The following is a 13,242-nucleotide window of genomic DNA, read 5'->3' on the forward strand; positions in this document are numbered from 1 at the left end:
CTGTCGGACAATAAAGATGGAGCTTGCTGTATCACCCACACGGAGTCGGCCGCTTGCTTCCCCGCGCGGAACCTTCACCTTTCCCAACACTTTAGGACACATGAGCTAAATATCTCTGGAAACAACTCTTTTTTTAAAAAAATCGCTATACTTAGTAAATCTGTTTCATCTTTACTCAGAGTTAGAAAGGTTTAACTTTCTTGCCAACCACATGAAGAAAGGTGGAATTAGTAACTATACAAGACCATAAACATGTGCAACACCCTCACCTCACTTATTTTAAGAGGGAACAGTTGACAACTCATACATATGTTTTAAAGACTACAAGCAAGATCCTGCCTTCATGCAATACAACAGCAAAACTCCCTTTGACTTCAGTGATGCCAGGTTTTCACCACAACATTAAACCATAATGAGATTTAAAGTACTTATTTTTACATGCTCCAACCAAACATCCTACCTCACATCCATGAGCCATGTTTACTACTTCTGTTTTCCAACTCTACAGTGATATTTTTTTCAATTAAAGAGAGAGGGACCATAAAGATCATCATGAATTGAATAAGAGCTACCCCTTAAATCATTGCCATGTGTTCTGTGATGTCTTTCCAAAACATGAAGGACATGACATGTCACAGGAAGAAAAGGAAATGAGTAAACCCTCCAGCTTTTTTTGGGAGGTGACTCTTAGTTCAGTGATAGCTTTCACACATGAGTCATTTCACTCTTTCACACATGAGTAATTTCACTTATTGTCAGATTTATGAACATCTCTAAGACCACTTCCCTCAGGAAAATGGATTAGTGCAATTCATTCTCCCAATTTTTTTACTTTGTGAGTCTTTGCATGTCAGGATCTGCTGTGAAGGCCTGATGGTGCTGTGACTTACTAGACAGGTTCTATGTTTGGCTGCCCAGAAGTAGTTGTATTTCCCACAGGCTGAGTGACATCCTCATAGAACATGTCATATTTTCAGCTCTGTCTACATGACAGACACCTTATAAACACAAGCATTAATGCTACTTGGCATACTTGTTGCTCTCAGGTTACTGAAGGTTCTTTCTGAGATGAGATTGAAATCTTAAACTTTAAAAAACAGGTTTCTAGCACACATTTAAGGAAACTTACCCAATTTTACTTCTGCATTTTCTGTCAGAAGAACATTCTGTCCCTTAATGTCTCGATGGATGACATGGTGAGCATGAAGATGTGCCAAGCCCTAAAAGAAAACCAGACTTTCCTTTTTCTTTCTTCATAACATTACCATGACTGTGGTACTGTTGCATTTGTGCACTTCTAACCTTTTCAGACTTTATATGTAAGAAAAGTTCTTAGATATTACTAGCTACATGAAGACCCCATTATCACAGAGGAGAGATGTCAGCGACTGCAAGTTTGATTGTCTTCTTTACCACAGGCCTGACAATACTGGAGCGTCTCTGAAGTCAAGTGTGAAGAGAACTAGGTAGCAATATTTTAAGCTTCTGTCTCAGAATCAAGGGATGCTCCACAAAGAGGAACAAAGCAGAATGGTCTGTATGAGGACCAGAGGTAGCAGCTGGCTGGTCATACTGGTTTAAATTTTGCATTCAGCAAAATAGTACATTCAATGGTAAATGGGCTACAGAAAGTTAAAAATACCATGTCAGTCCTCTTTTTGAATGCAGCAAATACTGTTTTCAATCAGCTAATATTTGTAGTATTCTGTGTCCTCCTTCATTTCGAAATTGCCCATGGTTGACCTAGCATAGATATAAAGGAACACACTGAAATAACCCATTACAATAAGCCAGGGATGCTTCACTCAAAATATTTAGCCTCTCTAATATTACTGGCTTCAAATAGAGCTTCCACTCAGCTTGTAAATTTTCCAGAAGGAAACACTGTCAATCCATGTGCAACTGGGCCATTCTGTTTTGAAACAAGCATGATTAAATCCAATCACTTGCTTTTAGCAGCATGCTGCTATGGTTTTCAGCTGCATGAGTGTAAACCAAATATTTTAACATCAGTTGCTTTAAGAGAGATACTACAGCCACACCAATGAGGAGAAACTTGACCACACCATTAAGGATTTTTCTCTTTTACAGAAGAGCTCTCCCCACACTCTCCAACTATACTTAATAAAATCTGCAGATTAGTGCCAAATCCCTCTAAGATGGCCAATGTTCTCTACTGAGCATGTTTCTCAACTCCTATGCTCCAGAAACAAAGTTTTACCCCTATTCAACCATTTCTTTGGCATGCCATTTGAATTCCAGCTCCCAGAATACATATTTATCTTACCATTAATTTAGGAAAGATGTAAAACTCCATTACAAGGAAGACAGATCAGTAACTCTGTAATGGGTTTTGAATTTAGAATGACAGGTTCCAACATTATATTTTTTTTTCCAGGCTAGTTCACTAGATTACACTTGGGAATTGTTTTATCCTCTGTACTTTCCAGGGGAAAAAAAAGGAAAAAAGAAAGAAGAAAGCAGCTCTAAGCCTGCATAGAATGAAATACAGCCCCAAGAACTGTCTTGGGGAATATTGTCCCAGCAGGGCCACCTTTGAGATTTTGGAACGCTGCTTAGTCAACATTGCCTCTAAGAGTGTGGAAAAGAGACCCCTGTGTGTGCAGGGGTAGGAATTGTGTGAAGGTAAAGGAATTATGAACAGAAAGATCTTACACAGCATGAACAGCTGAAGCAATGAGCAGTAAGATTTCCTGATGTTGGAGGACAGACTTACTGCAAACAGAAAATGTATTTACTTTTCTAGAAGCTCAGTGTCTGGAATTTCAGAAGATGGCTATTTGCCATAGGAAACAGGAATTTTCTGTTCTTCATACAGAAAATGGGATTAACTACAACAATATGGGATGTCAAGCAGCCATCATGCTGGCTCTCAGGGCTCTTCTGAACTCAAGGACCACAGCCCATGAGCCCCATGGATCACAACCTTTAAACAATAATGCTCATTAGTGACCTATTTTAGCAACCAAAGGCTTGGAAAGGCCTTTTTTGTTGCAAATGAGCAACAAAGCTCTGCTGGCAGGACTCACCCTGAGAACCTCTCTGCAGATGTACGCAATCCAGTCTTCCTTGAAACAGTTCCCTTTTGTCTTCTTTACCAGGTCAGTGACAGAGCCTGCACCACAGTACTCCATCACCAGCTGCCGGGAGACAAACACAGTGCACCTTCACCACAGCTCTGGCAGGGTGCCAGCACAGATACCACGTGCAGAACACCCACTCCACCACAACCCAGGTGTGGTAAACTACACATAGCCTTCCCGGATGCCAAGAGACTTCAATCTTGTTTCCTGAATCACACACATTGCTGAATAAATAAAACCCCCAATAGTGCTCCTCTCCTATTGCTGGTTATAGGTAGGGTTTTTACCTATAAACTGCAAAATCAGAAAAGCAAGAGCTACCAGCATTGAAAAACATAGGAGTTCTTTAAAAATTTGAAATTTCTCGTTTTGCTGCAGAGCTTCAAGAGTCATGCAGCCAAAAAAATTGGAGGATTCATTATTCATCTTTGCTTTATCGCTAATTCCTCTGCTCCCTTTTTTATTTTCCAGCTGAAAAAAAAGGAGAAAAAAAGCAACAAGAAAAAGGAGAGTAGGGGAAAAGGACAAGCCCTTTCACGTTTGTAACAAAAATAAATACAGAAGTGTTTAATTTGGGGGAAAAAAGGGCTCAAACAATAAATCAGAATGACAGCAGAAGCCACAAGTATCATAACATACTTTATGCCCATCCTCAAAGGGAATCATAGGGGATGGAGGATGTCTAGAGAGGAGCAATTTTTCTCTTTTATATGTTATTCTTCAGAACAATGACTTCAGAGCTTTGCTGAGACAGGGTCCAAGCCAAGCACACTGGAGCTCTAAAGGAAGGAGCTGTAAATCTGATGAACAGAGATGACACTGAACACTTACCCAGAGCTGATCATCTTGGCCTGCAGGACTTTTCTTTACAAAAGCACCATAATACGTAGCAATATTCCGGTGATGGGAGTACTTTTTTAGCATATTTATCTCCAGCTTGATTTCTTCCTCTTCATTCTGTAACAAAAGAGAGCAGAAGGCTCCTTAGGTGACCAGCCTGAGTTCCAGGGCTGCCCAGACCTGCAAAGCAACCTCTGTCTTTGGAGGCTTTAACACCCAGCTGGAACCTGTCTGAGCAACCTGGTCTGATCCCATGGCTGACCCTGCTTTGAGCAGGAGGTTGGACCAAAGATCTCCTAAGGCTCCCTCCAAATTGACTTATCCTGGGATTATGAGACTGCAACTGATGGATGGCTCCTAAACCAACTGCTGAATCACCCTGATCCATAGGTCTAAACCAACCGATTGCTAGGGCTTGACCTTAAGAAACAAAAATGTCCCCATTCAGGCATAAAAATCACATATTGTCTCCTTAGGGAGCTTAGACAGGACCTATTACTCTCCTATTTGTGGTTTCTGCATGAAGTAATTTTGTCTTGGAGAGACTGACCAGATTTAAACAAAAAGAAAAGTGTTCCTAACACTCTATTACTTAAATACTCGGAAAAGCACTTAGTGCACACACCAGGCAATTTGTCTTTCCAGTTCCATGGAGGGTCCTGCTGGGAGGAAACCAAAGCTAAGAAGGAGGCAACTCAAGTAGGGCCAGATGACCCATCGTGGCCCCTTCCAACCCAACTGATTCTGTGAACTCACCACAAATCAAACTCCAGTGCCAGCCAAAGTTAGGATCTGCTTCTTCCTTACAGCTGTGAGGATGCCCTACCTGGCCCATGGGCTCTTTCCCCCTCCTAACATCATGCCATCAGTGAAGACTCTGGCATACTGGGGGCTAGCACACCCCTAGACATCTCCTTCCAGGCATCAGCTACTTGGTTTCCCATGGTCTTTGTTTCAGTCTCTCCAGGGCAGACACTCTCTTCTGCCCAGTACAGAATGGTGCACAATAAGACAAGTAATGGAAACATAAGTTTTAACAATTACATTAGAAGGAAAAGCCCTTTTTCAGAGAGAACTGCCTGATCTGAAGAGGCCCCTCAGAGGCAGCCTCTTTGCTAAGGTGCAATACACCCAGTAAAGCACACGTAGATTTTGCTGTCTCATTCACTTTAATGGGAAACAAGTGGTGCTGCATCAGTTAAAAGGAGTACAACAAAGTTGAAGATTAATTTACTTGCTGCAAAACATCCCAGTCAGCACTTACTAGTTGAAGAAAAAAAAAAAAAAAAGGAGGCAGCAAGAAAAACTCAGCCCCACAGGACATTTTTCTGCACTTTTCCTCCATTTTCCAGTAGCTTTGCCATCGAAGCATTCCTTTAACCATCACAACAGACTGCTTACAAAACCAGACACATTGTCCTTTCTACCTAGAGCAACACATTAAAGGCTGACAGGCTGAAGCCAAATTCCCTGAAGAATATGCATATGATGTGTCTTATTAAACCTGACCACACAAAAGTCATTCCCAACAGACAGAAAGGACCAATAAGTTTTCCCCAGTAACAGCAATTCACAGGAGACACATTACCAGACCAAAGCCTAATCGTATTAAACCTTAGGAAATGGGAAATGTAAAATAACTCCACTTGAAGCTAAAAGAGCTATTTCAGGTTTCAGAACAGCCTCTTTGTTGAACAGAGGCTCTCAAGCTACACATATCACACTAGATATTTCATTTATCTTTTGTTTGCAGTTAAGGAGAATGGAGGACCCTTAATCCTCAGCTTGATACAGCCCTGGATGTTGCATGACTGAATTAGTGAGGGTAAGGAGCCTGATGCAGCACCTGGAGTCTCCAGGAGAAATCTGAGCTGACACCGAGAGGGCATGCAGGAAATCCTCCATAAACAGTGTCCTAATTCTCTCTGCACAGAGAGCCAGAGCACAGTCTAAAGGAGGTGGAAAGTTTGTGCTGATGCCTTCTGGGTGGGGAGACAAGGCTCTACTCCCTTTGGGACTCCAGATAGTGCATGTGAAAGAGTGGAAACAGGCAGGTGAGGAGAAGGAGGCAGAGAATAAGGACATGGAAACTGTCATCCTGGACCTGAACACAAGTGTCCTGTCACTGACACGAGTTTTTGGATCTTTAGGGAAGAGAGGCAGAAAGCTGGACAAACAGGGAGGACTCTGTTCCTCCAACTGTGGTCCCTCCTGCATCCTGCCCACTCCTTCTGCTAGGGCAACCAAACCTGTGGAGAGGCAACATTCATTTTTGGTAAAGTCTTTCTCCAAATAACTTAAGATCTTTACTGATGTGAAGGTTTTGGATTTTTTTTAACTGCCCATTTGCATGAACTCTGCACTGGTGGAGCCTGACTCCTGCTGTGCCCTCGGCACCAGCCTGAAGCTTTCACAAAGTTCCCCTTGGGCAGCTGGCAGATCCCAACCACTTCCTCAGAGCTGCTGCCTCTTTGTCAGCTCTCGTTCCTTTGCCCAATTAATTGGCTGGATGTTGGAACCATGCTGGCACAGCTCTTCTCTGAGTACTTTCTATTCATCTCCAATCTCATCTCCATGTTTTTAAAACAAAGCCAACCATGTGCCTGGCTGTGAACACAGCCAGGATACCTGGTAGGCTGTTCCACACCCACTGGCAAGAGCAAAGAGTAGCTGCACGTGTGTAATGCTCCTGTACCAACACCAGCAAGAGGATCCAGTTCCTGCTTTAGCATCACTGCTCAGTATAGGTGGAGTGCCTTGGGGAGACACTGCTTAGAGCAGACAGTGGACTGAGCCCCACCACTGCCTAGCAGAAACCCTCTGAGCCAAACTCTTGCATCCTCCAAAGACAGAGATGGGACTTTCAAATACCAGTCAGCCTGTAAGGCAAAGGGCTACTCAGGACAGCAGCTGGGCATTTCAGAGACAGATGCACTCTGGCTTCTCAGTACTTAAGTGAGTTTTGGAAAAATTACCGTGGAAAAAACAAGGCAGAAGGGTAAATGTGAGAAATTCTGTCCCATGGGTCATGTCTGAGGCCTAGGCAGAAACTGAACCCAGACTTGCTAAGTCTCAGTGCTATGTACATCCTTCTATCAGAGCGACGGGGGACAAAAGCACTCTCAACTTCTCAATGCATGCCCATGCTCAGGATTTCCACTTTCCACCACCCCTCTTGTCAACATTACCATCAACCTTATCTCTCAGGGGTCTACAAACCTACTCATAAATCATACTGCTTAAGAAAAGGAAACAGGTTCACAGATGTGCAGGTGCAAAAGCTGTTTGCTTTCACAAACCTACGCGTTCCTGGGCACAGATGGCTGCGTGCACAAAGATGACATGTTCATGATCAAAGGCTATTTTTGAAGACGTGGGCCTATCTGCAACAGCATTAGGAAGCAAAGAACTAGAAAGCACACGCCTCTGACCTCAAATGGAAACAAGATCAGCAGCTGATAAACGCTGCACCAAGAGACCCCTTAGTACTGGGGCAGGTCTAACAACAAGTTTCATATTTAGATGTTATTTTGCTCTCTAGAAAGAATGGAAACAAGGACAGATAGAGAATGAAATGCTGCAGAAGAGCTCTTTGATCACCTGCACCGACAGCTGAAGAGACAAGCAGCAAGAATTCAATCTCTTTGCAAGCACTCTGCTTGCTTGGCTCCATCAAATAACAGGAAGCAGAGTGTGCATGGAGACACACATGAGTGCACGTTGCCATCAGCTCCCTTTAGCCATTTCAAAGGGTTCTCCCTGCTCCCCCTGCAAAATGACACAGCAGCACTTCCTGACAGATGTCCAGAGGATCCCACAATGACCACAGCATCCTGCTGCTGCTCTTAAAAAAACAGCCCGGGGCTGCACCTCACGACAGTAAAGGGCAGATTTGCTTAGCTCTTGGTGTCTCCCAGATCTGAGCAATCACAGCTGGAGCTGGTCAGGCAATTTCTGATTAAATGCCTTCTTGTTAGAAAAAGAAACCCTGTAGATCTGGTGAAAGAGTCAGAATCTTTTGATGAACAAGTGACAGAAGTGGCAGAAGTGACTGCATTCAGGTCTGCCAGCCTGTGCAGAAAGACAGCCAACACCCCATCAGGAAAGTGGAAATAACAGCAGAAAGCCTTGCATTCACACTGTGCCAAGGCCAGAAAGCAGAAACATTTGAGTACAGCTGAGCAGGAATTGCTCAGGGTTTAGTGGGGCAACAGCACCAGGGCAAACCTCTTTGGGCAGCTGCACCATCATGCTCCCCACTCAAATCCCAAACCTTTGCATGAAGGGACTCAATGCATAAACAGCATGATCTGCTAGCATTACCCCTCAAGCAATGGAGCAGGTTCCTCAGTATGATGCTGGCTCTCTAGCCTGCAAGGAAGCAGCAAATCACACCTCAACAGCTGGTTTTGGTCCCAAAATCATTCAAGCCTACCAAGGTAATTCCTGAAGCTGGACCACATGGTTGTCCTCCACTTAAGTTTTGTTTCCCAGTAAGCAGGCATTACTGGATGCTACAGTTTGTTGCTTGCATACAAAGAAGACTATGTTATGTATAGCAAAGGGAAGGAAATACTTCCAAGGTTCCCTTCCTGCAGTTTTTTCTCCAGTTGTTTCATCAAGGAAGGGACTGTCACTGGTGTTAACGTGACAGCCCACAAGTGACATCTTTGACCATCCCTCTCACTCTGTTGAGTGAACCCAGCAAAGCAAGAAAGAAGCCCATACTGCAGCTCTGGATCACTTCTGAGTCCATGCCAGGATCCATCCTGTCAGCTCCTCTGTCAGGGCAGAGAAATGCTCTGATCTCAGGGATCTGACTGTGACCCAAACCCTACGCCTTCTCCCTTCCAAAACCCAGAAGCCTCAAGTTTGATGACTGCCATTTTTTAAAGCCAAAGCACCTGATGATATATGTACCTACAGAGCTAAAAGCAAAAATCCCACCAGTCTAGTGTAGCACTCATTAAAAAAATGTACCCTCCTCTGTGCAGAAAGAGCAGAACTAATTCAGCTACACTTGAACATCGTACAAATAGCAGCCATGGTCAAACCAGCCCACAGGTATGCTTTGTACATTACTGAATCACAGAATCAGCTAGGTTGGAAGGGACCACAAAGATCATCTGGTCCAACCTCCCTACTCAAGCAGGGTCACCCTAGAGCATATGGCTCAGGATTGTGTCCAGATAGTTCTTTAATACCTCCAGTGAGGGAGAATCCATGACCTCTCTGGGCAATCTGTTCCAGTGTTTAGTGACTTGCACAGTAAAGAAGTTCTTCCTCACATTCAGGTGGAACTTTCTGTGCTACTTTACAGTAGCATCCACGTTCAGATCACCAATGTGCAATTCACACCACTTGCTGCTCAGGGCTGGATTGTCACACCATTGACAAAGAGAACTGTCCTGGACCTGCTCTATGTGACAGGATCAACTCAGACACCAACTTGTTCTGCTGCCTTCCAAGCCAGCCAAAAGACACATGAAAATGCAGGCAAGCATTTTTTAATTTCAGATGATAACCCTCCCACAATATTGCAAGAAGACTTGGAGTTCTGTTCTCTGTATCTTCACTGCCAGAGTAACCGAACAGGGAGCTGGTCTTAGTGAGACTAGGTGCATCCAACCAAACCACAGCCTTCCAGTAAACTCAAGAGGAAGAAGCAGGGAGTCTCCCCAACCTTCCTGGGGCTCAGGCTAATATTCTCTCAAGGAGCCATGCTGCTCCACTGCTGGCTGTACTCTTAACAGGAGAAACAAAACCCAGTATTTAGCAACTTTTTTTTAACACCCTATTCCAGCACTGACACCACTTTATAAATGTGAGCAGGGACAGTGCCAATTAAACTGTCTCCTTCTCTCATCTGTCAAATCACAACAGAAAAGTGCTACATTTGCATTTCTAACATGTTCTAACTTGCAGGCTGTCAGGGCAGCTCCTCCAAGGAGTGGCTGGCATGCGAGGGGAGAGGATGTGATGAAACATAGCAGGGGCAGTGCAGAGCTACAGGAAATCTTTTGCTTGCTATCTCTGGAAACAGATAATCAACCAGAAATAAGCAGGAAAAGACCACCAAAACATAGGGCAATGCAGTCCCTTATCACTTTGTCACCATTGGTCTGGTACAGTTGAAAGAACTGGTTGTGTCAACACCCCTCAGTACTTTATAAAATATAAACCAGTGCTCAAGAGCCATAATTTATACCACTGGATCTTCTTTTATAAGCTATCTGCCTTCTCATGATCTGATTATTTATTTTTCCTTGCATCTTAACAACAACCTTTTAATCTTTGGTTTTGTACTCACCTCAGTAACATTCATCACTTTGATTGCTGCTAGCTGCCCAGTCTTAACATGCCGACCCTGTTAAAATCACAAAAGACTGTAAGTAAAACATGGAGGTAAACTATGAACACATCAACAAATTAGGCATAAAATAACTGTGTTTGAGTAATTGCTTTCAATCACATTCAAGGTCATGTTGGAGGGGGCTCTGGGCAACATGTTCTGTCTGAAGATGTGCCTGCTCATTGCAGGGCGAGTGCACTTGATGGCCTTCAGAAGATCCCTTCCCACTGAAACTATTCTACAATTCTATGTAACAACAAGGTTTTGGCAATACAAAACTACCAAGGTGCAGTTTGATGATGTGTTACTAGACCCATAACCTTACCATGCTCTAAAGTTAACGGAGTTGAATGTCACCCTATAGCACAAAGGGAGCAGCAGTGCTGGGAGACTTCTGCTCTCAGAGGACAACATGGCATGAGCTTATAGGTCTCCATCCAACTCCTGATCAACAGGTGATGCCAGACCTCAACCCTCTCCTTCTAGGAAATCACAGCACAGACCCAGGATGCCTGAACCAGAACCACCTTCTTGTCCTGCCATCCACGGCTGAGGTGTGCTGGGGAACCAAGGCACTGGGCAGTTAGCACTGTCCCCACCTCGATCCCCTGCACATCCTGGCACATCTCAGGGTCAGGAGAAAACTCTGGATTTCTGTACATCAATCTGGCAACCTCTCTGTGGCTGCCAAGAAACTAAATCTCTATGTACTTTTTACTGTGAAATGCTTAGTTTTGGAAACTCTTACTGCAGCTGAGTTAACTACATCTCAGCTACTTCCTAGAAAGCATGCAAGGGCTGAGAATTTAAAAATGCAATCTTCTGTGGCAGTGGTGAGGAACTTGCCCAGAGCTTTGACAGCATTGGTGCCTACATAGATACACAGCTCACTAGGGAAATGCCTACACCCTAGAGACGCTATTAAGAAACAGATAACTGGCAACTTCAGACTAGGTAATTGGCTTGTTTTTGAAAACAGAGCTAGAAGAAGAGACGCAATAGTGAGTAAAGCTCTTAAAAGTGCAAACTTGATACTGATACTGACAAAATGTTATTCACAAGAACATGTATTAGAAACACAACCAGGAATTTTGCTGTAAACTGCAGTTTCTTGGTTTGATCAAGTTGTTCAACAGATACCATAGATGTACACTCTTCTGCCATGAGAACCAACACTATTCTCCTACTGGAGGATAGTACACAAAGATTTGTATGAACAGCGAATTGGCTATATGGCCTAACTCCTCACTTCCATCAAACGTTCAGAAATGGGTTTGAGCTTTGAGACTGCAATTTTATTCCTGAAATAGTAGTGCCTGCAAAGCTGTATATCGAAATAACTGACATCAGTTAAGGAAGCCATAGGAAATCAGGAAATCAAATATGAAATGCTGCAGTTTGCAGACAAAATGATTTGCAGGTGCAATTTACACCTGCAAAATTAAAAGCTGGGTTGATGTCATTAAAAAACCCAGGTCCTATCTGCACAAAATTGCATACAAGTGTTATTTCTGAGACTAAGCAATTTTGCATCAAAGAAAAATGATTCCCCGTTCTTGGGTGATATGTCACAGTCATGTTTTCTTTTACAGAAAACTAAATCCTGCTGAGTATTTTTGTATATTTATAAGTGTCCTCTTTCCATGGAAGCACTCCTGGGATTGCAAAGCTTTTTCTCATAAAGTGGAATGATAGGATTTATATTTTATCACAGATCCCAAGAGAAAGACAAATGGGCACACTCTCCCCAGGCCCATGCCACACAAGCTTCCATGGGTGAGTGCAGACGGGCAGCGACCAGTGCTAGCCTGATAGATGCTGGTGCTCAGTCAGTATCCATCCCTGCTGACATCAATCCCAGTTAGTGAGCTTCCTCTGCACAGTCACAGCTCCTTTCTTGGGGACCATTGTTTGCAAATGTTTCCAGGCATTGAATATCTTGGCAATACAGCAAGAGAGGGCCTTCCACAAAGCACAGTCATGCTAGACACGCTGGCACCCTGACTTCACTCCAGAGTTTGTCTGGAGTCAAGTATGTTGGTAACTCCATGTCTCCAGCCACCACACAGAGCAGGTGACCAACCCACTGAAACGATAAGTCTCTCCTGGGCTGCTGTTGATTCTGCAAAGAATGGTGTAAGAATAAACACTGATTTTTATAACTATATTGAAGCATGGAGATGTGCTTCTTTACTGAAAAAAAAATAAAATCGATCAATACTAAGTTAGCATTGCACTTGATATGGAATATTCATCAGAATAAGGAAGAGGGAAAGGCTTGGCATTCAGTTCTGATTTCAAAGCACGACACCTAGTCAAACTGTCCCTCCGTATAACAGACATCAGTTATTTTTCTGTCATGGTTATTTCCACTGTATACAAACCTGCTGCTCTCCCTCACTTTTACCATTATAAATGAGAACACTAAATCCTCTCCCAGAGGTTTTGAAAATCAGTATTTATGGGAAAGAAAACAGCAAGTCCTTTTGTTTTGTGGGTCATGATTCACCTTTGCTCAACAAATGTGTTTTTGTTAACTGAGATGCACAACTCCATCCTGCTCCTGCATTCCTAAAGTTCCCATGTCTGCAGCTGGGCTGAATGCTGGATGAGAGATTAGTCTGTGCAGAGAGCTCAGGATCCTGCCCTGTGCCTTGTCTCAGTGCCCTATCTTCCTCACACCATGCACAGTTAGTACAAGACTGAGGGCCACACAGTCACATCCAACCATCCCTCTGTGCAGGCTCACCTGCAACAAATACTCTCTGACTGGGTAAAGCAACTTTTACATGAAAGTAAAATCTTTTAACTATATGCGCCTCACACCCTTATGTTCTTTTAGATCCCTTCATCCTGGAATTGAAACAGAGAGTGGTTCAATCCACCAAAGAATCCATACCCTTCTCAAGAGGCTGAAAGGAAAGGAGGACATAAAACTCATTCCTG

General features: G+C 43.5%; 1 protein-coding gene across 1 annotated transcript in view; it reads right to left on the reverse strand.

The window, feature by feature from the left end:
• Window positions 1-13,242, reverse strand: part of LOC103800182 (mitogen-activated protein kinase kinase kinase kinase 4-like) — a gene marked incomplete at its 3' end in the record, with an annotated part of 43,416 nt that overhangs the window by 1,503 nt on the left and 28,671 nt on the right. The window contains exons 3-6 of the mRNA XM_009072551.1: window positions 10,255-10,311; window positions 3,936-4,061; window positions 3,051-3,161; window positions 1,130-1,220 (exon numbers count right to left, since the gene is read on the reverse strand). Of these exons, the coding sequence (XP_009070799.1) occupies window positions 1,130-1,220; window positions 3,051-3,161; window positions 3,936-4,061; window positions 10,255-10,311 (385 nt within the window). The remainder of the gene's footprint in view (window positions 1-1,129; window positions 1,221-3,050; window positions 3,162-3,935; window positions 4,062-10,254; window positions 10,312-13,242) is intronic.

The sequence above is a fragment of the Acanthisitta chloris genome, unplaced genomic scaffold (assembly GCF_000695815.1).
Source record: "Acanthisitta chloris isolate BGI_N310 unplaced genomic scaffold, ASM69581v1 scaffold7264, whole genome shotgun sequence".
Classification (NCBI taxonomy): Eukaryota; Metazoa; Chordata; class Aves; order Passeriformes; family Acanthisittidae; genus Acanthisitta; species Acanthisitta chloris.